The 27,288-nt window shown below is 34.9% G+C and overlaps 1 protein-coding gene and 1 pseudogene across 4 annotated transcripts in view; both read left to right on the plus strand.

Annotated features, from left to right (window-relative positions):
* EPHA3 (EPH receptor A3) overlaps positions 1–27,288 on the plus strand; it is a 358,475-nt gene that overhangs the window by 90,999 nt on the left and 240,188 nt on the right. For all 3 annotated transcript variants that reach the window (XM_021933950.2, XM_009198517.4, XM_003893817.3), the window contains exon 3: positions 13,815–14,475. In XM_021933950.2, the coding sequence (XP_021789642.1) occupies positions 13,815–14,475 (661 nt within the window). The remainder of the gene's footprint in view (positions 1–13,814; positions 14,476–27,288) is intronic.
* Positions 9,482–10,491, plus strand: LOC101006251 (annotated as a pseudogene). The gene has a single exon (XR_159991.5). The product of XR_159991.5 is annotated as a protein FAM133B pseudogene (transcript).

Below are 27,288 nucleotides of genomic sequence, written 5' to 3' on the forward strand. Positions count from 1 at the left end.
TTTAAAATACATTTCGGTTATTTTATAAGGAAAACAAACTAGTGTATTCCGGTGACATTTTTGGCTAACTCAGCTTTGTCAGCATAATAATGATGAGTGTTTATTTGCTGCTTCCCAGGTGGCAAACACAGTTACAATCATTTTAAATGGACAATCTAATTTTGTTCTCAACATCTCTAGAACATGTTAATTATTATTTTTCCCATTTTACAGATGTGTAAATTAAATCATACTCTATTGAATCTCTTAGTTATTAAGTAGTAGAGCTAGGTTTCAAACACAGGGTTTTTTATCTCTACAGGTTAGACCTTTAAATCTAGGCTCCCCGGGATACTCAATGGATAAAAGATTAAACGTGTTTCTATGAAGTATTGTTGCTACCCTTGTGAAGAGGACACTAGAAGAGGTTTCTGTAGCTTTAAAATTGGTGCTATAAAACAGCTTACATTTCAGAGAAGTGCTCTCAAAAATTACACTTATTTTGTTAAAAACTAAATTTAGCTATCTGAAGATCTGTAAAACTTAGCATTTGTTCCATAGTGACAGGAGTTAATTTCATTTCCGTCACTGGGAGTGCTCCACAGGTATATTGTAAATTGCTATGAATTACTGTGACTGTGACCCATTATCATAGCAGGAAATTGCATGAATCTCACAACTGATATGAAATGTACTGCCGTCACTGTTATGCATTAATTTCTAAGTAGTTGGCCATTTGTAATAATTCTATAAATGTCCATCTTAGCACAGTTTTCAGTCTAGACAAGTTAAGCCAGTGTGCATGGAATTTTCCTCATTATCTTCAAGCAGTTATACTGAATTCTAAAATTACTTTTTTATTGGACAATTTCACCTTGAACATCTTTCCAAGAATTGGAAACATGCTAGTCTCATTGTCCTACTCTCTAATACTTAAGGGAAATTTACTCTATAAAAAGTAAAGCCATTTGGCTATATATGATTAGAAAGACAGAGTGAGACAATCTCTGATGAATGTCAACAATGTATTTTTTTCTTTCTAACTTGTATTGAATATATTAGTGATTCATTAGAGGATTTTTAAATCATATTGACTCTCAGTTTACTGATGTAATTTTCAGATAATGGTATACTTCATCACTATAGTTTTAAAAAGAATGTTTTTGCAATGTAAGTGTCCTTTACATTATAAGTAAACACGTTTCATCATTTAAAAACCAAACCTTTACAATGCAAATTAGACTTTTCTTCTCTTTTCTTTGATATTGACATTCTTCCCCTCACAAGAAAGATGAATTCAAATAGCATACTTCATTGAAACTTCTTGACAATGGTGAAATATATGTGGCCTCCCTATGTTATATTTTATATTTTAGCATATCATATCTGTTTCAACTCAATGCTTCTGGCTAGAAATTCCCTTCTTTGGTAAATCTTTAAGTACTTTTAATAATTTTTGAATTTTTTTTATTTCCACCCCACCACATCTCAGGTTTTCAGATTCTTTTCCTTCATCTTCCTAACTATTCACCCTCTATTTCAAAATCTGAATTGTAAATTAGTTTCTAGAAATTTATACCTTTTTTTTTTCCTGTAAGTCTGTCATTGATCTAACAGTTACTCAGTTAGGGCTACTCTGACAGATAACTGTCTACATTACTGATTCTCTAACTCCAATGCCTCATGTAGCCAAAAGCACACTTCTGTCTATACTTTATAAATTATATAATTTTGACATTTGGCACATTGCATGCCATTTAATTTTAGTAAATTAAAATAGTGTGCCTACTTGGTTTTAGGCACAGGGCTAGATGCTTGGGAGGGGAAGAAGAACAAAACCAGAGACCATGGAGGGCAGCAAGACTAATGAATAGAGAAATGAATGAGTATGTTGTATATAAAATAACAGTAGATATAACTGGTAGACATTATGTTCTATAAGAACAGCTATCCTGTCTATCTCTGTCATAACTGCATTATCAATATAGAGTCTGATACACAGTAGTTAGTCAATAAACAAAAATTGAATGTTCTTGAAAGGAGATAAATGGAGTCTAAATAGGACATTATTTCACAGATAAAAATTAAAGCTATCAATTTATTTATATATACGTACCTTGTCTTTTTTGTTGTCGTTGTTGATGCTGCATCTTTCAGTACAAAGAAGAATCATTCTAAAATATGTTTTGGTAATCAAAAATTCTAAGATAAGCTGAGTTACTATCTTCACATGTAGATATTCACTGTGTGCATTCATAAGAAAAAAGAGCATCTCTTTATAATCTTTTTGGGAAATGTTCAGTATGTAATTATTCAACAGATGTCATCTTAAGAAGAGTTGCCTGGGTCTTTGTCATGGTCTTCTTAAAGCTGTCCTCTTTTTTATTCTCTGGAGTACCAACTCCCAGTCCAGAGTTAACCATGCACCTCTCTTCAGTAGTTTCTCACTGTAGCAAATGAAGCAGAGACACGTTGTATTACCCAAATTGTTCCTGGCCTTACATTGCTGAGTATGCCAGGGCCTTGAATAAGCTACTTTTGTCCAATATCTTTCATTGTAACACTAATGAGAAAGAAAAGTAATTCACAGCCAGGGACACTGGAATGTTCACATTGTCCCCATGTCTGCGTGAGTTTTCTCTGGGTACTCTGTTTTTCTCCCATATCCCAAAGATGTGCCCATTAGGTGAACTGGCATGTCTAAGTGTTCCCAGTCTGAGTCAGTATGGTGTGTGTGAGTGCGCCCTTCAATACGATAGCTTCCTGCCCAGGGCTGGCTCCTGCCTTGTGCCCTGAGCTGCTGGGATAGAGTCCAGCCACCCCAACCTTAAACTGGAATAAGCAGGTATATTTGTCTGTTCTCACATTGCTATAAAAACACTACCTAAGACTGGGTAATTTGTGAAGAAAAGAAGTTTAATTGGCTTATGGTTCTGCAGGCTGCACAGGAAGCATGGTTGGGGAGACCCCAGGAAACTTACAATCATGGCAGAAGGCAAAAGGGAAGCCAGCACATCCTACGTGGCTGGAACAGGAGGAAGAAAGAGCGAAAAGGGAAGGGCTGCACACTTTCGAACAAGCAGATCTCATAGGAACTCACTCACTATCGTGAAAACAGAAGGGGAAAATCCACCCCATGGTCCAATCACCTCCCACCAGGTCCCTCCCCCAACACTGGGTATTACAATTCAACATGAGATTTAGGTGGGGACACAGAGCCAAACCATATCAGCAGGTTAGAAAAAGAATGAATGAATGAATACAAATTATTTTAAAATAAAAATTTGTCATGTGTTCAATAATCATACAAATACATGGCATCAAATGAGGCAGTAGCAAAGCACTCGGCGAGCCACCATATTTGCCATAGTTTTTGAACTACACAGTGGGAGGAGGTGCTCCTTAAAGTTTTCACTTTGCAAATGTTCATTCCTACATGTAACACACTACCCGTCTGACCACCGTCTCACAGCTATTCACCAAAAATTGGGTTAATAATCATCTTGTTTTCATGAATCTTTCTTAAATGAATCTGTATCTTACATTTATTTCCATGTTTAATATTAGAAGTGCTTTGAGTGTTTATTTAGAAATTTGGTGATGTTTTCATAACCAGAAATATGCCATAGAAAGTTAACTCTTGTTTATATCAATTAGCCCAGAGTAAAACTGGTTTTGTTATACATTGTTTCAAGTCATAGTTTCCAAGAATCTATAGAGGTTGTTAAGTGCAAACTTGAAGTACTTGTCCACATATCCACAGCCCACTGCCCTATATTCCAATCGCACTGGAACCCAGTTACTTAAACAGATTCTGTCCTCACATTTGCTAAGCCTGCTGACATTTGTTCTCTCTCTCTGTGTCCTCCTTAATTTTCACTTACAGAAGTTCCAATAATCCTATCTTTTCATTTCTGTATCCTTTTCCAGGACCTTCCTTCAAATGATAATCTGTTCTTTCTCAATAACTCCTTGCAGTACCTCAAATACAGAACATATTGTCATCTTCTGTATGTGTTATGCCTCCTCCACCAGCATCAATTTCTGATAAGAAAAATCACATTTTGTGGCCAAGCGTGGTGTCTCACACTTGTAATCCCAGCACATTGGGAGGCCAAGGCAGGAGGATCACTTGAGGCCAGGGGTTAGAGACCAGCCTGGCCAACATGGCAAAACACCATCTCTACTGAAATATACCAAAAAAAAAAAAAAGTATCTGGGCATGGCGGCGCATGCAGGTAATCCCAACTACTCTGGAGACTGAGGCAGGAGAATCACTTGAACCCGGGATGTGGAGGTTGCAGTGAGTCGAGATCGCCCGGCTGCATTCCAGCCTGGATGACTGAGCGACACTCTGTCTCAAAAAAAAAAAAGAAAAAAAAAATATATATATATGAAAAATTGCATTTTACTTATCTTTTAACTATAAACAGTTTCTAATTTAAGCTTTGCACATATAAATATTTAATATATCCATGTAAAGTTGAATAAAACTGCAATTATAAGGGCATTTTCAAAAATCACAAATCACCACAGAAATCACGGTGGAATGCTATCAAACTACAGCAAACTATAAAAATAGTATCATGTCTAAAATCGTCTTCATTCATACCATTAGGAATATGTGATTGAAAGTAATTTCCCCACACACTGTTTGCATGTTTTTGTAATACACGTGTTTTGTCAGGTGTACTACCACCAGATGTGAAATAGAACACTGTGAGGATTTACTTGGTTTGTTATAATAATATCTTACCATTCCTTGTAGGAGGTAGAAGATGAGGTTATTCAGGTGAGCTTCTGTGTAAGGCGTGTCTAGGCCTTGGCAAATCTGGAATGAAAAACCAGATGGGATAAGGGCTGAACATAGACCATGCTACAGAGATAGGGGAAGGAAGACACTTTAGACGCAGTTTCATGGAAGCTGATATTGGAGCATCTTATCAGTTCGGTTAAGGTAGAGCACAGAAGTCAAAAGTCCAGTTGGCCAAGGGATATACAGCATTAGTTCTCAATGTTTGGGGTTAGAATGTTAGAATCACCTAGGCTGATCTTTTTTTTTTTTTTATCTGGGAAGCAGTATTTTTAAAAAGCCTCCGGGTTCCCTACTTAGCCGGAATTAAAAAAAAAAAAAACAACCAAAAAAACAATTACATAAAGGAATTAAACAAACTTAAAGGTACGGGACATTTGTCCAAAGGTACAGTATCATTGCAACAGACCTGAGATCTCAGTACAGTAACCCTGAATCCCAGCTGGGAAGAAAATAAATCTCCGGCCGCGGGCGGTGGCTCACGCTTGTAATACTAGCACTTTTGGGAGGCCGCGGCGGGCAGATCACGAGGTTAGGAGATCGAGACCATCCTTGCAAACACGGTGAAACCCCGTCTCTATTAAAAATACAAAAAATTAGCCGGGCGTGGTGGCGGCGCCTGTAGTCCCAGCTCCTCGGGAGGCTGAGGCAGGAGAATGGGGGGAACCCGGGGGGCGGAGTTTGCAGTGAGCCGAGATGGCGCCACTCACTCCCTTTCAACAAATAAATTAAATTAAATTAAATTAAATTAAAATAAAATAAAAATATTTTTAAAAACTTAAAGCTCCTACAAGAGTGGAGCTGAGGCTACTTCAGGTCTTTTCTCAGTCTAACGGTATTAAGGAACTAGAGGACAGAGAAGAAAAACACAGACATCTATGAGCCCAACTGTGAGGTTGCTGGGTAAAGTGGAGACAGAGGGGACAACATACCCCAACTTTCTGGAGACATTGTGCCTTTAGTAACCTGTATCTTGTTAAAACCACAGAAAGTACTGAGGCATGCCCAATATCGGTGAGAATTCTAAGCAGGGATCTTCCATGATTCTGTTCCTAGTTCTTCTCACTCTCTAAAATATTTTGTTGGCTTTTCTCATGATAATTTCTGATTCTTTTACATTTGTCTTTGTTTCCCAGATCTTTTCAGTATACTTTGCCAAACTGATGTTGGCTTTTCTATATTCCATTAGGCAATTATAATACCATCACCAAATTTCTGCTGAAAACTTAGGGGCTAAAGGTGGTTAAAGGAACTGAATAGTAGCCATTATTATTAAGATAACTGTCCATATCTTTCCACGCATGCCCTTTTTGGTCATATTTGTCTCTGGATCCTGTCCCACATCACGTTAATCATGGGGATTTTCCAACATCAAATCTCCATCTTCTGTCTTCCTGACTCCTTGCCCACAAACATAATTCTCTGATTTGACACACCACACACACACACACTTACACACACCCCAAACAAACAAAAAATAATTCCATTCCTCATTTGTCTCAACTATTTGATATTACTCTGATCTTTTTATAATATACTTTTAGAAATATATATCTGTGTGTAAATGTGTGTGTGTGTGTACTTTTGAGACCAGAATGGGCTAAGGAAAACTACTTATGAATAAATGGAAATACAATTATTTTTGTAGACATATTTGTGCCTTATGCTTGACAGTGACAGTCTTGCTGTAAGAGATTCTACATGCATGCTTAAAATGCTGCTGCCTCGTAAATGCCCAAATACTTCGAGGTTGAAGACTGGATTTGAAATGGCTATGAGTGTACAAGGGAAAATAAACATAAGAATAAAAAAATGAGTGGAGAAAGGAATAACATGAACCAACTTAATATCACTTAAAATTACTGAGTGCAAGATTAATCATCATTAGCATTTTGTAAAGCACAGAAATAGGTGTTTCTTATAAACCATTGAAATGCAAAAGTAATATTGTAAATGTAACAATATTGCTGATGTCATTTTCCTTTTATCGTCATCAACAAATTTCTTAGAAACTGGTTGTAAGTCTTAAAAGGTAAATCATGACTCTCTTGCACTCTTAATATTTTCCAAATTATATTAGGCTGTGCACTAAATTTATTGCAGCTTCTGCATCTCTTAAAGGAAATGTAAACTTCTTCCTCACCTTACTATCCCTTGTTAGCAAATAACTAAAAATGTTTTCCATGAAAGTAATTAATAGCAACAATAAATATAAATTATTAATTACCATAATGATGATATACTAGCATAATAGTTATTATGTTAAATGCCAGTTAATTATTAAAATATGTGTTTTCCTCAAAAATATATGTTTGATTCAGTGACAAGGAACTGTTCTATCTAGAAAATATAAACTAAGAGCCTCCTTAGTATCTTATACTACCTTTGACGATGGAGAGGTTTGGTGTGATTAGTTTTAGAATGGACTCTCCGGGGGAGAAAGTTTGGATGCATAGGTTTGTTATAGTTGAAATGATCTGGAAAAAAGATGAAAATACAAGGAACCCGGTCTTGGTTTATGTGGTCTGATAATTAAAGCTTAGAGTCAAAATCTGGAAGCTAGGCTAAATATCAGAATTTTTTATTTTAATGAGTTAGAGCTTGAGAAACTATTTTGGGCTCCTCTTTAGTTTGTATCCTCTTTTGCTGAAGCTGTTACTAGTGGATACCAACCACAGAGATTTCTTGTAAGCATTAAGAAAATGAAGAGAAAGATGCTTTTCACCACCAAATTCTATGTTACCAATGCTATGTCTCCCTTTTTCTTTTTTCATCTCTGCCTTGAGACAATTACTATAGCAGGATAGAATTTCTGATAATGTATAATGGTAATATATAATGAATATTATACATTAGTTATTACAGTAGCAAAATGAATGAAGCATGGGCATTCTTTACATTTACAAAGCATGAGCATTATAACAGCAGCTTTAATTCATGATTTTTTCTTGTTGCTGCTGCTATGAGAAAATATTCATTTAAGGATTTTATTTCTACTGTCTTTAGTCCTCAGCAAATGCTAGAGTTAGAGACTTGTTTTCACAAGTGGTCTGAGATGGCACATCACCATCCCTTACAAGCAATTTGGCCTTCATTACAAATTAATGAAGTGCTAATTGCTCCTTGCAACCTTTTATGTGCAAAGGATGCTGGTGCTGTTTGCATTATCTTCTTGCAATGTATACTTCTGCTTTCACGGACTTGTGGTATCTTGCCAAATGTTAAACTACACTGAGATCTCCATAATTAAAATCATATTTTACATCAAATTAGGAAAATCTCTACATAATATGTACTGTTTGATGTCGAGTAAAATGCTGTTCATTGCAGAATAAATTTGCAAATGATTCATCAAAGTAACAATCTCATTATTACTAAAAGGAGCTCAGTTGGTTTACATTCAAATAATACTGTCATGATCAAACTTTCTATAAGATGGTTATGGAAAGCATTTATTCTCTAGAGTTTTTGCTACATCTGTACTTTAACATACCATTGTGGAACCAAGGTAATGATACTAGAGAAGACTCTATAAAACACTAACTTTTAACACCAGAGATTTTTGGAGCACCAAGTCTGTTGACTCCTTTTTTATATTAAACATATACATTCATTTTGCTTTGAATATGATTGTATTATTATAGGCACCTCAATGTAAAACCCTAAGAACTGAAACTCTCATATACTCTTATCTTCTTAAAAACTCGGTATATAACATATAACTAGAGTGGATGCGAGAAAATGGTATATTGGCAATTATTACAAATACAATGTGAATATTTTCTTTTCTTACACTGCAATTAGAATGTATCTTGTATATTACTTCTGAGATCTTCTAAAATAGTCTCAACTTGTTTCGTTGTTAAATCTGGGATGTGACAATGAAACTAGGTCAATTTTGCCTCCAGCAAATGAGTCCCTATCTTGTATTTTAGATCCTGAATGATCAAGGCTTTTAAAATAAGTAGTGCTGTTTACTTATTTCGTTTGTAAGTTAATAGGTGAGCTAGGAAGAAGTTTTTAAACTGATTGTCACACCAGTAAAGTTTACAAATTGTTGTCACACCAGTAAAGTTTACAAATTGTTTTTTATAATTTAAGAATTTAATATAAAAAAATTTCCCCTAATGAGGCTTGAAGGCCAAATAAATGTCATGTTTCTTTGCTTGTGATTACCAACAATGTAATAAATGAATATTTTATTTTATTTTGTGATTAGAAGGTATGAATTAAAATTTCTGTGTTTTTAAAGATGGCAACAATAAAAACTAGGGACTGCTCAAGGAGAAAGGGAGGGAGGCAGCAAGAGTTGAAAAAGTCCCTGTTGGGTACTATGCTCACACCCTGGGTGAGGGGATCAATCCTACTGAAAACTGGACCTCGTGGGATGGACCCATGTAACAAACCTGCACGTGGCCCACATTGGGAAAATATTCATACAGATAAATTTTAGGCAGTAAATTTTTTTATTCTTTTTTTTAAACAAACAAAGCAAAAAAATACAAGGAAATCATAACAAAGTGTCAACAGAAATAGAAAAAAGTGTTAATGCATTTTAAATGCTGTTGATTTAGTTAAAAATGTTTACTATCTATTGTTCCTGATGAAAATAATTAATTCCTTTATTGGAGAAAAATGTAGGAACACATTTATAATGGGCTCACAAGGATTTTATTCATATATTTAGCTATAATATTTAAATATTTTCTCTAAGTAAAACGTTTTGTTTTATTCCCATTAATAACTCTCACATATATTATAAGAAACAAGCTGTGGCGGGCCCGCTTCGGCTGTCTCTCCATCCCGGTTTCCCTCGGCTTGCGACTGTGCGCTCAATCCAGCACCATGGGGAAGCGGAGCAATCGGGTGGCCTATATGAACCCAATAGCAATGGCGAGATCAAGGGGTCCAGTCCAGTCTTCAGGGCCAACAATCCAGGATTATCTGAATCGAGCAAGGCCTACCTGGGAAGAAGTAAAAGAGCAACTAGAAAAGAAAAAGAAAGGCTCCAAGGCTTTGTCTGAATTTGAAGAAAAAATGAATGAGAACTGGAAGAAAGAACTGGAAAAACACAGGGAGAAATTATTAAGTGGAAGTGAGAGCTCATCCAAAAGAAGACAGAGAAAGAAAAAAGAAAAGAAGAAATCTGATAGGCATTCATCTTCTTCTTCATCAAGCTCTGATTCTTCCAGCAGTTCTTCTGATTCTGAAGATGAGGATAAGAAACAAGGAAAATGGAGAAAAAAAGAAGAACCGTTCACATAAATCTTCTGAAAGCTCCATGTCAGAAACTGAATCAGAAGTAAGGATAGTTTAAAAAAGAAAAAGAAGTCAAAAGATGGAACTGAGAAAGAAAAGGATATTAAAGGACTCGCAAAAAGAGAAAGATGTATTCTGAAGATAAACCTTTATCATCTGAGTCCTTGTCACGATCAGAGTATATTGAGGAGGTGCGAGCAAAAAAGAAGAAAAGCAGTGAAGAACGAGAAAGAGCAACAGAAAAAAAACAAAAAAGAAAAAGAAGCATAAGAAACACAGTAAGAAGAAGAAAAAGAAGGCTACTAGTTCAAGTCCTGACTCGACATAACACTAAGAAAAATCAGGATTCCCTTATAAAGAAAGTGCAATGTCTGAGGAAATTTCAACTGTGAAAACTACAACATATTTACGAAAATGCATGAATTTTCTTGTTTTTAGAATTATTCCGGCCGGGCGCGGTGGCTCAAGCCTGTAATCCCAGCACTTTGGGAGGCCGAGACGGGCGGATCACGAGGTCAGGAGATCGAGACCATCCTGGCTAACACGGTGAAACCCCGTCTCTACTAAAAAATACGAAAAACTAGCCGGGCGAGGTGGCGGGCGCCTGTAGTCCCAATTACTAGGGAGTCTGAGGCAGGAGAATGGCAGGAACCTGGGAGGCGGAGCTTGCAGTGAGCCGAGATCCAGCCACTGCGCTCCAGCCTGGGCGACAGAGCGAGACTCCGTCTCAAAAAAAAAAAAAAAAAAAAAAGAATTATTCCTGGACTATTCAGTAGCCACTCAGATGCCACTGTGTGAAAGGGCCATAAATGTTGCCCGCTGCTTGAACATCTATTTTTTTTTTCTCCAGTGCTTGATAACTCTGGGAGATAATACACTGCCGTCATACTAGTGGTTAAGATATTTGGGAATAAAATTAATACTTTTGACTAGAAATGTCTAAGGATAAACCAATAGAAATTGAATCTGGATACATCTTTAAGATGTAATCAGAAATGACCAGATGATTCTAGTTAAAATTTTTGAAAGAGGGATTACATTAATATTTCAAAACCCTTACTCTGTAGATGTGTATTTTAATTTTTTCCCCTCATATACTTTTATTTACCTGGGGAAGGAGCTTTTAGGATTGGGGGAGTGGTTTGCTATCTCTTTAGCTAGCAGAATAGTGTGCCTTTGATCCCCACACATCCTATATTATGGACGCAGTAGCCATGCTTCACAGGGAGGTCAGAGCTGGCTACCAGCAGTCTTGCCCTTTACTGAGCTTAGTATCATCCTTGGATGCTTTCATATGCTGCTTTGAGTGAACCAGAGAAACAGCCATTTGCAGCATGAGAAAGCCCCAGAAGCTCTGGGATTTACCTCCACTTCAGTAATAATGAATATTTTTTAGTATTAGAATGTGTTATGTCATTTGAATTACTTTTGATTACACTTTGGCTTGGGAGAGGAATTATTTTAAATAGACACTGGTACTTTTTGAACTTGATAGCTAAAGATTCTAAAATGCATGTTTTACACTAAGTTTTAATCAGGAAAATTTTATGTAACCAGTGATAGTTTATGTTTTGTATGAATTTTGTTTAGGCTGCAATGTTTAGTTTTTGTTAACTCCTCAGTCTTGCTGTCTTAAGTTTATTACTGTGTTTAATGGCCTACTTGCCAAGATATTTAGCATGTAGAAAGCAGGGTTTTGATTTAAAAAAAAAAAAAAAAAAAGGCTTCATATTGAAGCTGAGACTTACAATAACAAGTTGAGTGGCAAGCCTGGTATGCTGTGTCTTATTGCCAGAATCTTAGTAAATGTAATGTTTTAAAAGTTTGTTGTCTTTGTATATCAATAACAAATTATGACAAGTTAAGTTAAAATAGTAATAATAATAATAATAATAATAATAATATCTGTGCATATACCAAAAGGTGAAGTTTTTGTGCTCCATACTATAGTGAATATGAAGAGACCTGCCTAAAATTTAGCAAATGCCTATGAAACAAAATTAGACTAACTTTAGCATGTATCATTAATTAAATTTACAAATGAATAGGGGATTCAATAAGGGTTATATAATACAGAAATTTTCTTAAGATTGTCAGGGTTACGGAAGGCATAAGGCAGAAGAATGCACAGTTCCATGGGGTTATATCTTAAGAAAGGTATATTCCAAGTGGGCACAGTGTCTCATGCCTATAATCCCAGCACTTTGGGAGACCAGGGCAGGTGGATCACAAGGCCAGGAGCTCGAGATCAGCCTGGCCAACATGGCGAAACCCAGTCTCTACTAAAAGTACCGTAATTAGCTGGGTGTGGTGGCAGTGGCCTGTAATCCCAGCTACTCAGGAGGCTGAGGCAGGAGAATCACTTTAACCCAGGAGGCGGAGATTACAGTGAGCTGAGATTGTGCCATTGCACTCTAGCCTGGGTGACAGGAGCAAGGCTCCATATCAAAACAGAAAGGAAGGAAGGAAGGAAAGAAGGAAAGAAGGAAGGAAGGAAGAAAGGAAAGAAGGAAGGAAGGAAGGAAGGGAGGAAAGATATATTCCACAAGCTCCACAAGAAAGAATAAAAGACAGAATATCCACCACATCTGTCATAGACAATAAAAGCGTTTACATTGAAAATAATATAGTATGTGGAAATACTACTTATCTTGATTCAAGCAGTTAGAAAAATTAACATGTGGTTTAGGACCAGTTTTAAGAGGAACACAAATGTGAAACTCAAGGGTTTGAAAGTTTTTGCATAGGTAATAGAGATCCCTAGAAAACTTTACATTCAAGAATGGCATGGCAAAATATGTAGTTTCCTGCAAGAAGTAAGCAAAATGGGGCATAAGAAGAAAGTGTGTATGCAGAGATAACAGAAACAACTGGTTTAATAGTTTTAGGATCAGAAGTAACACACTCTTACGATGCTAAGTTAAAAGCTTCTCAAAATTTGTCCTAAGGATCACAGAAAATAGTGCTTCACTATTCTCAAAAGTCTTAAGGCTTTTACAGACTTTTTACAGTGAGAAAAGTTGTACTAAGATAACCTTAACTATGATAACCACAAAACCCCAGATATCTATCTATTTCTTGACTAAGAAAAAGTCTAATGTGGGTGTAAAAGGCTTTAAGAATCAAATGTTTGCCATGTCTTCTGTTTGTCACACATAACTTGGTTTGATATTTGGCGGAGGCCAGGGGGTGAGGAACATTTATATTTTTACTTCAAGTTTTCTTTCATAGTTCCCCAATACATGTCCATTGAAATGATAGTACATTAAAAAAGTCATGCATGATGATATATAGTAAAAATATCATTTATATTCACTTTATTTTACCTTATATCAATTTTACCAAAAACCTGGCACAAATGGGGAAAAGATTAATAAGCATGAATTTTAGACAGTATTATTTTTTCTTTTTTAAACAAAGAAAAACACCCAAAAACATATGAGAAAATCATATCATAGTGTCATTGGAGACAACTGATTCGAGTTTTTGATCCTGGAATGTTTGATTAGGCTCTATTAACTGCTAAGTGACTTTTTCCTGAATATTCAACAAACTTCAATGCAATTGAAATGTGTTCATTCAAATTATAAATTACTTTGTGTCCATTAACTCAGAGAACCTTACAAATAAAAAACCAAAAACAAGAATGTTTTTTAATGAGTAAATGATGACTTACTATATAGTGATGGCTCTGACACCCTTATCTTGTATTCATTATTATCATTAATTCTGCCTCACTCTCTGTTTCTCTTTGATTCTTCAGTGGGAAGAGATCAGCGGTGTGGATGAACATTACACACCTATCAGGACTTACCAGGTGTGCAATGTCATGGATCATAGTCAAAACAATTGGCTGAGAACAAACTGGGTCCCCAGGAACTCAGCTCAGAAGATTTATGTGGAGCTCAAGTTCACTCTACGAGACTGCAATAGCATTCCATTGGTTTTAGGGACTTGCAAGGAGACATTCAACCTGTACTACATGGAGTCCGATGATGATCATGGGGTGAAATTTCGAGAGCATCAGTTTACAAAGATTGACACCATTGCAGCTGATGAAAGTTTCACTCAAATGGATCTTGGGGACCGTATTCTTAAACTCAACACTGAGATTAGAGAAGTAGGTCCTGTCAACAAGAAGGGATTTTATTTGGCATTTCAAGATGTTGGTGCGTGTGTTGCCTTGGTGTCTGTGAGAGTATACTTCAAAAAGTGCCCATTTACGGTGAAGAATCTGGCTATGTTTCCAGACACGGTACCCATGGACTCCCAGTCCCTGGTGGAGGTTAGAGGGTCTTGTGTCAACAATTCTAAGGAGGAAGATCCTCCAAGGATGTACTGCAGTACAGAAGGCGAATGGCTTGTACCCATTGGCAAGTGTTCCTGCAATGCTGGCTATGAAGAAAGAGGTTTTATGTGCCAAGGTAAGAGCCTACTCTGTTTTTCTTTGAGTGGTATTTCTCACCTGTGAGTTTATCATAGTGTCATTAAATAAAAGGCACTCAGTCTCAACTCACTTGGCAGGAAAACATGCCTCAAACTGACCATAGTTTATTTATGGACTAAAATTAATTCCATTTGATGTGGTAATTCATGCTTTGCTGTAGAAATATTAATGTATTTGATTATGCAGTGCTGGCCTGCACCCTACATGAGGTGTTATATATGCTATATTTAAGTTGTTCTGCTGTTTAATAACTAAGGTAATCCTATTCTAGACCACCTGAAAGAAAAACTTTCTCTTTTATGTAGAAAGTTGAGAAATCTTTAGCACTCAGCTAACCTAATTCTAACAGAATTAGATACTGTGGTGGTTATTTATGCTGGTGCTCATCTAGATCGTAGCAATATTTACTTCGCTGCTATAAAGTACAGTCTTTTCTTCACTGACATCTGGGTATCAAATACATGTTTACTTACAAGAGATTAGTGCTTTTAGAAGATTATTTGATTTAAAAATCCAGAGCTGATGCCTCAGTGTTTAATGTATGCAGGCATGATTTTTAAGTGTCTTTTGTACCGTGATTTGGCTCGTTTTAGTGCTCAAAAGATTATTTGTATCATCCTTTAGGCTTGAATGCATATTGATATTAATATAACATCACAGAACAAGAACTCTTTAATCAAGTTAATATTTATTAAAATCACTTTATATTTTAAGTGGAATCAATTAAAAGATCATTTTATATAAAATTATGTATATCAGCTATGCTATATCATATAATTTCACTTAATCCCAAAATTTACTTAGCATTAGGCAAGGTTTTATGCTGAAGAACACACTAAAATTGTTACTCAAAATTTAAATGAATAAATACATAGGAGAAGTTAAGTATCTTGTCCTTGAAATTTTGTCCATTTTAATGCCTTTGCTTGCTGTTACACTCTGTCAAGTCTGGTGTTCTACTCCTGGTCTCATAATCAGTCACTTTTCTCAAATGCATGTGGAATAAATGAGCCTACTTTGTATATAAATTGTCCTCTTTAAATCTGAACAGAACATAATATTTTGCTTTTGACTGTAGACGTGGATTACAGAAAAAAAGTCATTTTAAATGAGAGTAAATGGTTCATTCTAGCTTCATACTTCTCCATGCCTTTTAGATCCTTGGAAAACACCATCAGAATACTCTTCCAAAAATGGTTTTGAAAGTTATAAAATTAAAACAACATACTAGCTACTATTTGCTTGTACACATGAGTGAAGAAAAGTTGCAATAGCCTTTATATTCCACTTTGAATTGAATTTTATCAGTAAGGTATTTGTTTATGTTATGTGGTATTTGTGAGATCTATTTTAAATAAAATCATGAAAGCTTATTCCGGAAGGAATTAAAAAGTTGCCCATTTAAGGTATATTCAATGCACACCTACTTCATGGTAAGTACTGTAGTAAGAACTCAAAGATTTTTTGTTAACATTCATTAATTAGTCACTTACTAGATGCCATACACTGTGCTGATTTGCTAAGTAATGTTCATTAGCTATCTCATTTATTCCTCAAAATAACCTATCAAGTACATACTATTACTCTTTCCATTTTAAAATCATGGAGAATAAAGCTTTAATAGGTTCAATAGCTGGCCTTATTTCCCTCAGTGAGTTAGTACTGGAATTGAGATCTGAAACCAGGCAGTCTGACTCCAAAGGCTGGAGTCTTCACATCAACCCATGCTGCTTCCCTGTGATTCAGTGAAGAGTAACTGAGACTAGGATTCCACTTTAATTGGAACACTGTATTTTGAAGGATGAGAATGGCCACAAAAAGTGAACACAAAGTAGCCAAAGATCTAGAAATATAACTGTTATCTGTACTAGTTTATTTCCAACTTTTTTATTTCTAGATTTTTAAGAAAGAAGAATTACTAGCCAAAAGACCATATTTTAGGAAGACTAAGCTTAGGTCGAGTGGCATCTGATAAAACTGGATATATGATTTGTCAGGTATCTTAGACATGCAAATTTAATTGTATAAGTGTTTCTGACCATCTATGAGTACAAAGTAATAATGTGCCAGACACAGGGGAAATATAAATAAATAAAGTTATCGTATCTACCTTCTGGGAGCTCACTCCCTAGCATGAAAGACAGACACAAAAGTGAATGATTTTAATGTGAGACAGACCAGTAAGTCTTCAGCCAATGATACAATGTGCCTTAACAGTGAAGGATAAGAAGAGATTAAGTTTGAATATTTTATGACAAAGAGTAGGAAATGTTAATTAATAATGGGAAACTTTTACATTGAGAGTTTTGGACTCTTTTATTGTTATTTTGCATAGAAACATTTGGAGTAGCAAGAAAGGGCTAGCTACCTTACACAGCTTACACATTCCAGAAGGTGAGATTTCTAATTTGTTTTTGGAATCATTATATCAAAATTTCAAAATGCATAGGCATCCTATTAGAGTACTATCTTCTGAGTTTGTGTCACAGGGATACCTTAAAAAGGATCTGAACTTCACTACTGGGTCATTTTTTGACTTTAGTAATAAAATATTATAAATTTTATATTCCACTCTAGACAAATAATAGGCATAGTTAGAGTTCATTGAACTGAAAGATGAAAATGTGGCAATCTCCATTTGATAGGAAAAAACGTATTAATTAAAATGTTTCATATTTAAGAAGCATATTTATCAATTTCAGAAGTATAAACAAAAGCTCTGGTATAAAATGTTTACTTTCAAAACAGTTCAGTTTTCCTGAAATAAGAAAAAGTAGTCAAAAGTATCCTTGAACCATTTCTTTAAACAGTCAACAATTCTTGGGCCCTTAATAAGTGTCCAATACTGTATTGAACACTAGAAACAGAATAATGAACACTGTCATTGCTTAGTTTGGTTCACGGTCCAAAAACGTGTGAGTGCGTGTGTGTGTGTGTGTGTGTGCGTGTTCTAAAATGTTTTTATCTCTACCTCTGAAAGAACATAGATTTTTTTAAACTAATTTATGAAACAGAACTAAGTTAACACTAATTTCTAAACATCTAGAAAATAAGCTATTATTGTTGATAGGGAAGGAAACATTGGTATAGGAGTAGATGAGTGATGAGAAATGAAGATTTTTCTGCATTAAGATGCTTTATGTTGCCAGGATCTCCTCCTCCTCCTCCTCCTTTTTTTTTTTTGTTTTTTGTTTTTTGTTTTTTTGACTAGGGAGGATAGGAAAAAAGAAAGCTAAGAATAATAAATGGTGAATTTTTCTCTTTCAATGGCTGTTTAGAGAGAGAAAGTAAAGGAGGGTAGAAAGAAATGTTGGTGGCGAAAGAATCATTCAAGAATCACATGTCAAACAAACTGGAAAAAGCACCAGGAAGGTAAAGAGTACTTATTACACTAAGTTTGGTAAAATAGAAATGCATGTAGAAATAACTATGCAAGTTTAAACTGATAAGGAGTAGTATAAAAATTAGGAAGGTAAAAAATTATGTGTTACACTGTTTACTAGATATTCATCTAATATTTGAAAATATGACTTTTGTTTAAATACGTTATCTCTCATATTTGATGAAAGAGAAGGATAGTGTAATATATTTTATTTAATTTACCTGGTATGTAACTTAAAACTTATTTGGACCATGTGTCTGGGATCTGGGAAGACTTGCTGGATTTTGACAGCATGATCAAATGCCAGGTTGGGTTGTTTTTTGGGGAGGGTGTTCATAAACCTCCTTTGAAAAGGGTAACACTGAAAAATTAAAATTATAAAGTGACATACTAAAACTGAATCATCTGGCATTTGCTTTCAAGCATTGGTAATATTTTACTTGATTATTTCATTTGGACATTTCATATTTTTTACATCCCAGCATAACCCTTCTTACTGGTTTTCTCTTTTTAAGATTGGAAGTGTGGGAAAATTTTGTGTTAATACCAAGGAAACATCATGATCTTTTTTTTTTCTCTCTTTTTAATCCTGGCTAATGAATTATGTTATCTGTTTTGGTTTAGTTTGGAGAGGAGAGATGAGAATGCTAATGGCTTTTTATATAGTCAGTTAATTACATTTGAGTCAGATAGCAGAAGGTTACTATAAATATTCCTTCTCATACAAACTTTGTTTAGACTTAGTGTACCAAATACCTTATTAATGTCACTGAAGAATTTGTTGCTCTGTGCTTTATCTCTGCACATTCATTGTGGAATGCTAACGTTATCCCTTCTTCTTTTACATTAGCAGCTAAATAGAAACGTGTATTTGATGTGATGTATGAAGACGCCTAGACTTTTTGATGACTATCCAGAATTATATTTGTTTTACTTATGACTTAGGATACCAGTTCTTAATCTCCACTCATTTCTCTGTTAATTCAGAAACTCTTAAAACAGCTGCCAAAGTTTCAATAACAGGATGATTTTAAGACTCTGCTTGCTCTGACAGAGGCGCTAGAGAAAATTGAAAACCTTAGTATATTCTTCGCACCTACTAAGTCTATGTGCACAATCAGAAGGCACCCTCTGGACTTGCGAGGTGTTCATGAGTGTGAATAAATTCAGAAGCATTCCTTTCTCGTTGTTTTTTCTCTGGAAGTTCCTTAAGGGCAGACACCATGAATGTCTTTTCTTAGAAACACCTTGCTTAGAACTTGGCAGAATCTAATTGAGTTGGTTCTCAATTAGATACTTATAGGATGCGTAATTACTGGGAGATTTCTATGCCAACTATCCATTCTTAGAATAGAGGTCCTGTAGAGAATAGACTTTACATTATTTATCTTTGATTCCACTAGGCCTTTCAGAATGCATTGCAAATAAAGATGTTAATTTTATCTAATTTGAAATAAACATATTTGATTATTAGGTCACATACAGTTACAGCCAGGCAATAATAGATTCATCTGACTTCTCGTTAGAATAGCGAATAGATGATGAAGTAAAGGAATAACAAATATTTTCATGATACCAAATATCATACTTTTTTCTTTTATGAATTTATGATGAATATTATTTTTTCTGCCTTAAAATAATCAATTGTTTCTAGATTAATACCTGTAATAAAACAACAGTCTAAACAATTTTTGTAGGTGCTGAAATATATTTGGCCTTTTTGTCCTCTAAATTTACTGATCTAGTGCTTAAAGCATTGGTTCACCTTGTAAAGACTACCGTATAATTACCGAGTTCCTTACCTTCAGTTATGAAATATTTCCTTTCCCTGAGGTTAAAATGACAGCTGTCTGTTTCCTCTTTGCCTTTAACAGTTATACATCCATGATTTTTCCAACCAATGAATTTATTTAAATATAAAATATAGCACTGTTAAGTAATAAGATAAATAACTTCAACGTAACAAATTAAACAGATGCATTATAGCTTTATAATAGCTATCAAGCCTGATTTATACAAGATTCTATGTCTTCTCACCAATTTGTGTACATTAATATAATGCAAAAAACTTCCCTGCACTTGTCCTCAAATTTCAGTTTTCATTTAATTGTTCTATTTAGCTGAAGGCTCTTGTCACTAACAAAGTGTTTGAGGGGTTGGGCTTAAGAGTCCCAGGAATGCAGCTTATTAATTTTGTGGCTAAACATTTTGAGCCTTAGTTTCTTTATCCACAAAAGGGATGGACTTCAAAATGGCCAGTCGATGTATTGCTTAGTCCATTGCAAAATGTACACCACTGGACGCAAGGTATTTGAACGTCATTATTTTCAGTCATCAGAATCCCTGAAAATGTGTTACCTTCCTTGTTTCAATACATTTTAAAACATTTAGATATGACAAAATCACCCATTCAACAGCTTACCTTAGACCTTAGACATATTTTAGGAGACAAAACATGTCTTTGATGAATGTATATATTTGTGTATTCATTATTTATTCATTGATTGCCCACCTTCTTCCAAACAGAATTGTGCTTTTCTAAAGAGACATTTTTTGTTGTTGTTCAGTTAAACCTCTAGTCTATTAAACCATGGGTGACATTCCCTCCATTATCTTATTGTTAACTTTTTTTTTTCTTCCAAACATCTGTGACACTTGATTTTTCCCATCTGGTATTGGACTCAGTCTCTGTTTTTTTTTATAGTATGGATCTTTCCCACTGATTTTTCAAAAGTGCCTTGAGTTTACAAATGTACATTTTAATATTGTATATTCAGAAAGACTTTTAGGTTTTAACTGACTTGATTTAAGGAAGTATGATTTAGGAAATAAGCAAACAACAGCAATACAAAAATAAAGTTAAAATGCTACATTTCAAAACTGTTCAGCCTAGGTTTTGTTCATACTATGTTTGTGCCCTTATATTCCTTATATAAAAGACAAGGTTAGGTAATTGGAAAGGATATACCAATAAATAATGTCCTTGCCTTGAAGGAATCATGTGAATCAAAAATCAGTAAGCAACTAAGAAAAAGAAAAAAAAACCGATTGAAACATTTTACCTGACTCTGGATAGAACTAACTTATCTATTTACTTTGCTTTATGTAGTTGTTACGTATACTTAAGAATCGCCCAAATAGCATAAAGGCAGTGGAGAAACAGTATAAGTTGTATGAAGTATATGTCAAATGTGCTTACAGGAATTATTATGTGATTATTACTGGAAGTCTTTGATCAAATTATGTCAATGCACTATCTAAAAAGTAGTTAAAGTAAAAACTTATTTTTTAATATGAAAAGTGAGAGAAAGCAAGGGAATATATTTGGTTTGTGACTTCTTAAATGTTGTAGCTCATTTTTGAGTCTGTATAAAAACAATATAAATTTAAACCTTGGAGTTGCATGTTTAGGAAAATAGAAATGTGAATTCTTTGTTCTGTATATACTACAAATCAGATTATTTTGAACACTCAGGCACAATTTAATTGCAAACATGTTTAGGAGAAATATGACTGTGGTTAAATTTAGGGAGTAGAGCAAATTCATATCTAAGCGTTTGAATACCTCATAATGAATAAGAATGAGTTAAATGATAAGCAATGAACCACTATAACAGGCCTTAAAAATCACATGAAGTTCCATAAATGTTAGTAACATTCTTACACAGGATTACAATTAAATAAGACTTACTGTGTTTTAGTAAAATATGAACTGTTTTACCTTATTTGGGTTAACTTTAGTAATATAATCTCACCAATTCTGTCCAGAGGGAAAAATCTTAAAACACATTTTCTCTTTAAATAGGCATTTCACTCTACTTTATCCAACCTAAAAGATGATTTTATAGGTCATTATTAAAGCATACTTCTAAAGCTCTAATTTAGCTCACAGGCATTCCTTATCAAATGACTGTGGGGTATCTGCTTTATAGTATCAAGTTCTGTTCATTAAATTATTATTCTTACACTAAGTTCTTTGAGCTTTTAGATGCTTTAACGGGTCTAGTGTTTCAAATGTGCAAATGGTAATTTAGGTAATATCAATATGCCAAATGTATAATCTTTGGGAAACATAAATGATGTGTCCATTGAGTAGTTTATTTGTTTGAGAGACTATGGTAATATATGGATTAAGCTTCCCAGGGCAGTATTCACTATGAGAATCTAAGACATCAGAAAATAATTTCAGTTGCAGAAAAAAAGTAGCTCTCATTTTACTTGAAAGCAGTTGTTTCCATCATTTCATTTTCAGTTTCCTTTCCAAAGGATGATCAGAACATAGCTTGGTAGACAACTCACTAAATATCTATTAAATGTAAACTTATCTGTAAAGTGACTGAAATTGTTCAAGCAAAAGACATATCTAAGTTTATTTTGTCTGTGAAGGGTGGGATATTGGTTATTGTGAATAAGTAAAAATTATAGTTCTTCTATCATCTTAATAAATATTATCTTGTCAGATAGCTTGTGAATCTGCCATCATAATTTACTGTCGAGGCTGGTTGGACCCTAAAGAAAGTCTTGAAATTCCTTTTCTTTAATTTAAGCTGTTTTATATGAATGACCTTCCTTAGCTCTGATTTGCTGCGTGCCACTTTGTTAAACAACTTCTGTTAAAGCACACATGTTATATAATGTATGGCTTTTGTAAAGAACATTCACTTCAATTCAAACTTATCTTTTTTATTCTAACTATTCAGATATTATAAAAGCTTCTGTGTTTCCAACTTTTAAGATGCAATGTAAACATTTTTTTCAGAATACATGTAATGATTCCAAAGAACGATTATTGATATTTCATTAACTTTTCCAACTAATGTTTCATTTTTTTTTTTTTTAGTCAACTTCTTCCAGCGTAAGGTGAATAAAACCCTATGCAAAATAAACTGAGAACTAGATCTTTTTTTCCCTCTTGATGGACTTAGATTCTGTGAAATATACTGGTAATAGTTTCACAAAGATGGCTTTGTCAGCACAGATTCATTGAACACTTTCCACCTTTTTTTCCTGTGATTTCTCCACCCCTTTCACTTCTGTCTGTGTTTAGAGTTTTGACAATCCCTTATTAGTTCCAGAGTAGAACTTATGAGAGCTAATAAGGGTTTACATTACAGCTCTGACAGCTGGCACTAAAGTTTAATAGAGAGCAATTGTAAAGAAGTATAAGTGTTAATAATATATGATGAAAGTGCTCTTAAAGAAAGAGCCTTTTGGAAATAATCACATAACTAGAAAAACTGCATATATACTCTTTGGTTGTAGCATCTCATCTTCTAGGATGCGGGCAAAACATTCTGTTGGCAGATGACTCTGTAATCGCTTATGGATGCCTTTTCTAGGAACAGAATCCAGGATCGTTAAACAAACAAACAAACAAACAAGAACAAAAACAAATAAAAACCCAACTCTAAACCACTATTTCTATAAATCTCTGAAATTCATGTTAATTGTCCTTTAGAAACACAATCATAACGTGGATATCTAATCGCAGATTCATTCTGTGCGAAGAGACCCCAGGGATTCCAAAGGCAAGTCATTGAGATCATGAAGGCCATAAACCCCACGTAATCCACCACAGACTTTTTGTATTATTAAAAATAAACAAATAAAAAGCAAGAATGGCTTCAGATATAGAAAGATCCTGAGTGTAAAATATTTCTGAATTATCTGTTCAATGGTCAGTTGCAATGCCACAAAAGGTTAAAAGAAAATGCTGCAATTGAAAACAGCTGTAGCTTTTTTGACATGAAGACTTTCAACAAAGAGAAAGCATATGCTATGAGATGAGGGAATACCTGAATTTATTTGTGCGCCAGGAACATGTAAAGTTTTATGAAACTGAGAAGTGAATCTGAATATATAAATAATTGGAAAGGAACATCTTTGCTTCTCTGATAGTTATTGGAGAGGAAAATTTGTATTTCAGAGATTTAGATTCATTTACTGTTTATCTCATGCTTCTACATTGAATATAGAATATTTCAATCTATCATCATGCGTAAATGTTTTATGGCATACAGAATTGATTAATGTATTGAATTGGGGGGAAGAGGGATACAGTTCTTGCTATAAAGCATCCTGGATTCTAAAGGAGATATGAACTGAGTCTATCTTAAAAGGAAGCAAGCATACTATTCATAAGGAAAAACGTCTGGTAAGCATGAAAGACAAATGTTGTTTAAAGACTCATTATCTGCCTCTAAAATGTCATCAAAGAGTTAAAGTTTCAGTCTCCATGGAGTTTATTTAATATTTCATCATTTGTCCTTTTTTTCTCAGCAACTTTTTTTTTTTTTTTGAGGCAGAGTTTTGTTCTTGTTGCCCAGGCTGAAGTGCAGTGGCGTGATCTCGGCTCATCGCAACCTCTACCTCCCGGGTTCAAGCAATTCTCCTGCCTCAGCCTACTGAGTAGCTGGGATTACAGGCATGCACCATCCCACTCAGATAATTTTTTTTTTTTTTAGTAGAGACGGGATTTCTCCATGTTGGTCAGGCTGGTCTCGAACTCCCGACCTCAGGTAATCTGCCTGCCTCAGCCTCCCAAAGTGCTGGGATTACAGACGTGAGCCTCCACCTCCACGCCCGGCACCCAACAACAATTTATGAGTGTCTACTATACCACATGTCAACTGGAAATGTGGCACTAAATAAAACAGAAAAATGTTCCTGCCCTCAAGGAACTTAGATTTTAGTGGAAATATTAAGAAACCAAATGTTAATACAGATCCTTCCAGTGTATTACCCATAGAATTCTGGAGTCTACACCAATGTTCCTAACCCAGGTGATACTGCCTCCAAGAGGCATTTGACAATGGTTAAAAATATTTTTGGTTCTCACAGCTGAAGGAAGGGGTTGCTTACTGGCACCTCCTGTGTAAATGCCACACATGTTGCTAAATATCCTACAATGCACAGGGCAATGTTTATAGCAAAGAGTTATGCAGACCAAGATATAAATATGTAGTGGGAGGGTTGAGAAACTCTGGTCTAGTTTAATCCCTGTCCTTTACAGATATGTATATTAAGCCTAAAGGTTCGAATTATACATTAGCAGAGCCCGAATTGGTACTTGACATCTTGTGATTGTACTTCAGGACACGTTCGTTCGGGATTTTCTTTAAAATTAGTGAATTTTTGAAGGCATATAAAGTCTTACTAACCACTTAGATGATTGGAAAGTGACACCTCTGCAAGAAAAACAAAACTAAGATGGCTTTTTTTTCTGGGAGACTGAAGAAAGATTTCAGGAATAGTGACATGAAGATGGATATTTTAAAACTGAAAAAAAAAAAGTTACTTGCAAAGAGCTGGTTAAAGTGACTGACATTCAGCGGGTAGAATTTCATAATCTAAGAACTGAGAATGTGAATGGAGTAATAAAAGAGTTATCAAAGATAAAGCATTTGGAGGTTGAGGGTGTTTCCGTATGCAAACAATTCAGACAGCTGTTACAGAGTTAGTTTCCTTTGAGGATATTCTGACGTGCTGACATGAAATCAGATCTGACATTTGACTCCCTTTTTTTCTGTAACGTGATACTAATACAAAAATGACAGGTAGATGTGGTTCTATTTGAGAACATATTGTGTTAATAGTGTTTGTATAAAAAGTTTCTATGCTTTAGTTCTAGGACTGGTCCTTTAACAATTACAGTGGCACTTTGATATCAGCTGTTTCTTTTAAAAATAGCCATTTCTTTCCTTTAGCATGTAACTGAGCTTGGCACTTCATTTAATCCTCCCAACAACATATGAGGTTGGTGGAATCATGTCTCCATTTTGCACGATAGAAAACCGGAGACTTAGAAAAATCAGGCAATTGTCCAAGGTCACAATCAGTAAGTGGTTCAACTGGAATTTGAATGGTAAAACTGGAATTTGAAAGTGGAACAGACCACTTGTGTGGAGCCACTGTTTCCTACGCTTCCTGGCGTAGAGAGTCAGGGGAACCTGAAGCTCATCAGCCTGCTTTACCAGAAATAGTCCCTGAGGCGCAGAGTATGTTTACTGTAAGGATGCTTCTCAGGATGTTACTCAATACTTTCCACTGTGTTCTCTCTCTGGGACCAATCAGACATTTACTTCTGACTCCAAGGGTGGGAGTCATTGTGTTCCTTAAACTGCTCACTTGGTTTTGCTTTTGGATATTGATTCACGTAATGGTCATCGTATCTTGTTTGCATTCCCTATAGAAGAGCAGAAAATTGCATGTCTTCCTGTATCTGACAAACATACATAGGTACGCTCTCTCAACATGCCTTTTAAATACTAAACTCGCTATTTTATTTGTTCTCTTTACGTACCCTTTTTCGTCTACTCTTCAGCTTCTAAAATGTATTTTATTGTAATCTGTTCCATCTTGAATTATGGGAATGCTTTCTCAAATATGAAAACTCATACATACATTTAAATTATTCTTTATTCATTGCCTAGTATGTACCCAGTGATTAATATACCATTTGATCCTCAACAAAAGCCTTATGAGGTAAATATTATTAGCGTTATTTTATCAGAACAGGTCTAAGAAAATTTACTAATCTGAGCAGTGTCACAATGCTAGAATGTAAATCCAGGTATGGCTGACTCTGAAACCTGATGCTTTTTATAATATAATATATTAATAATTTTCATCTGAAATGCTTCTGCAAGTCACCATAATGAGAAAATTTACAAGTTCTTGCTGCCAAGGGGAAGGTTGGAGAAATTGGTTATAAGAGTTGAGAAAAAAAGATTGGCAGTGGTTATATAAAAAGCAAAAAACTTCGTATTAATTAGTATAACACCTCTTTCTTTAATATAGAATTAGGTAAGCCTCTAACATGCAAATCTTTTCACAGGGCATCTCTGGCCTTTATTTTCTAGGCATGTGGAACTGAGCCACACCTCTAATTGCTTCTGCTTCTGTTTCCATTGCTCCTGCTGTTGCTGAGGACATGATTGATAGGAGATGATGGCTAGTGGAGAACCAGGGCTCAGAAAGACACTTGCTATGTGCCCAATGTGTATGCTTGCACAATATGCTTCATTATTAGCTTGACAGATCTCCAAGTGGCAGATTGGGAATCAGTTTTGGACCTGGCTAGCATTTCTGTTACAGACATTGGGTTTTTATGAAGCTCATAAATACGTATATGTATGTATATACCTATACATACACACACGTATATATACACACACATGCATGTAAATATCTAGATGTCTATGTATACTTGTGTGTGTATATGTATATAAACACAAAATACAATGTGTTTTATATAAATATATATTATATATAAAATATATGTGTGTATACACAAAAATATATGTATGTATAGATGTATATATATGTGCATGTTATCCATGTCCATATACATATATGCACTTAGCACTATATACTTAGTACATATATATTTAATAAATGTGTACTTAT

The sequence above is a fragment of the Papio anubis genome, chromosome 2 (assembly GCF_008728515.1).
Source record: "Papio anubis isolate 15944 chromosome 2, Panubis1.0, whole genome shotgun sequence".
Lineage (NCBI taxonomy): Eukaryota > Metazoa > Chordata > Mammalia > Primates > Cercopithecidae > Papio > Papio anubis.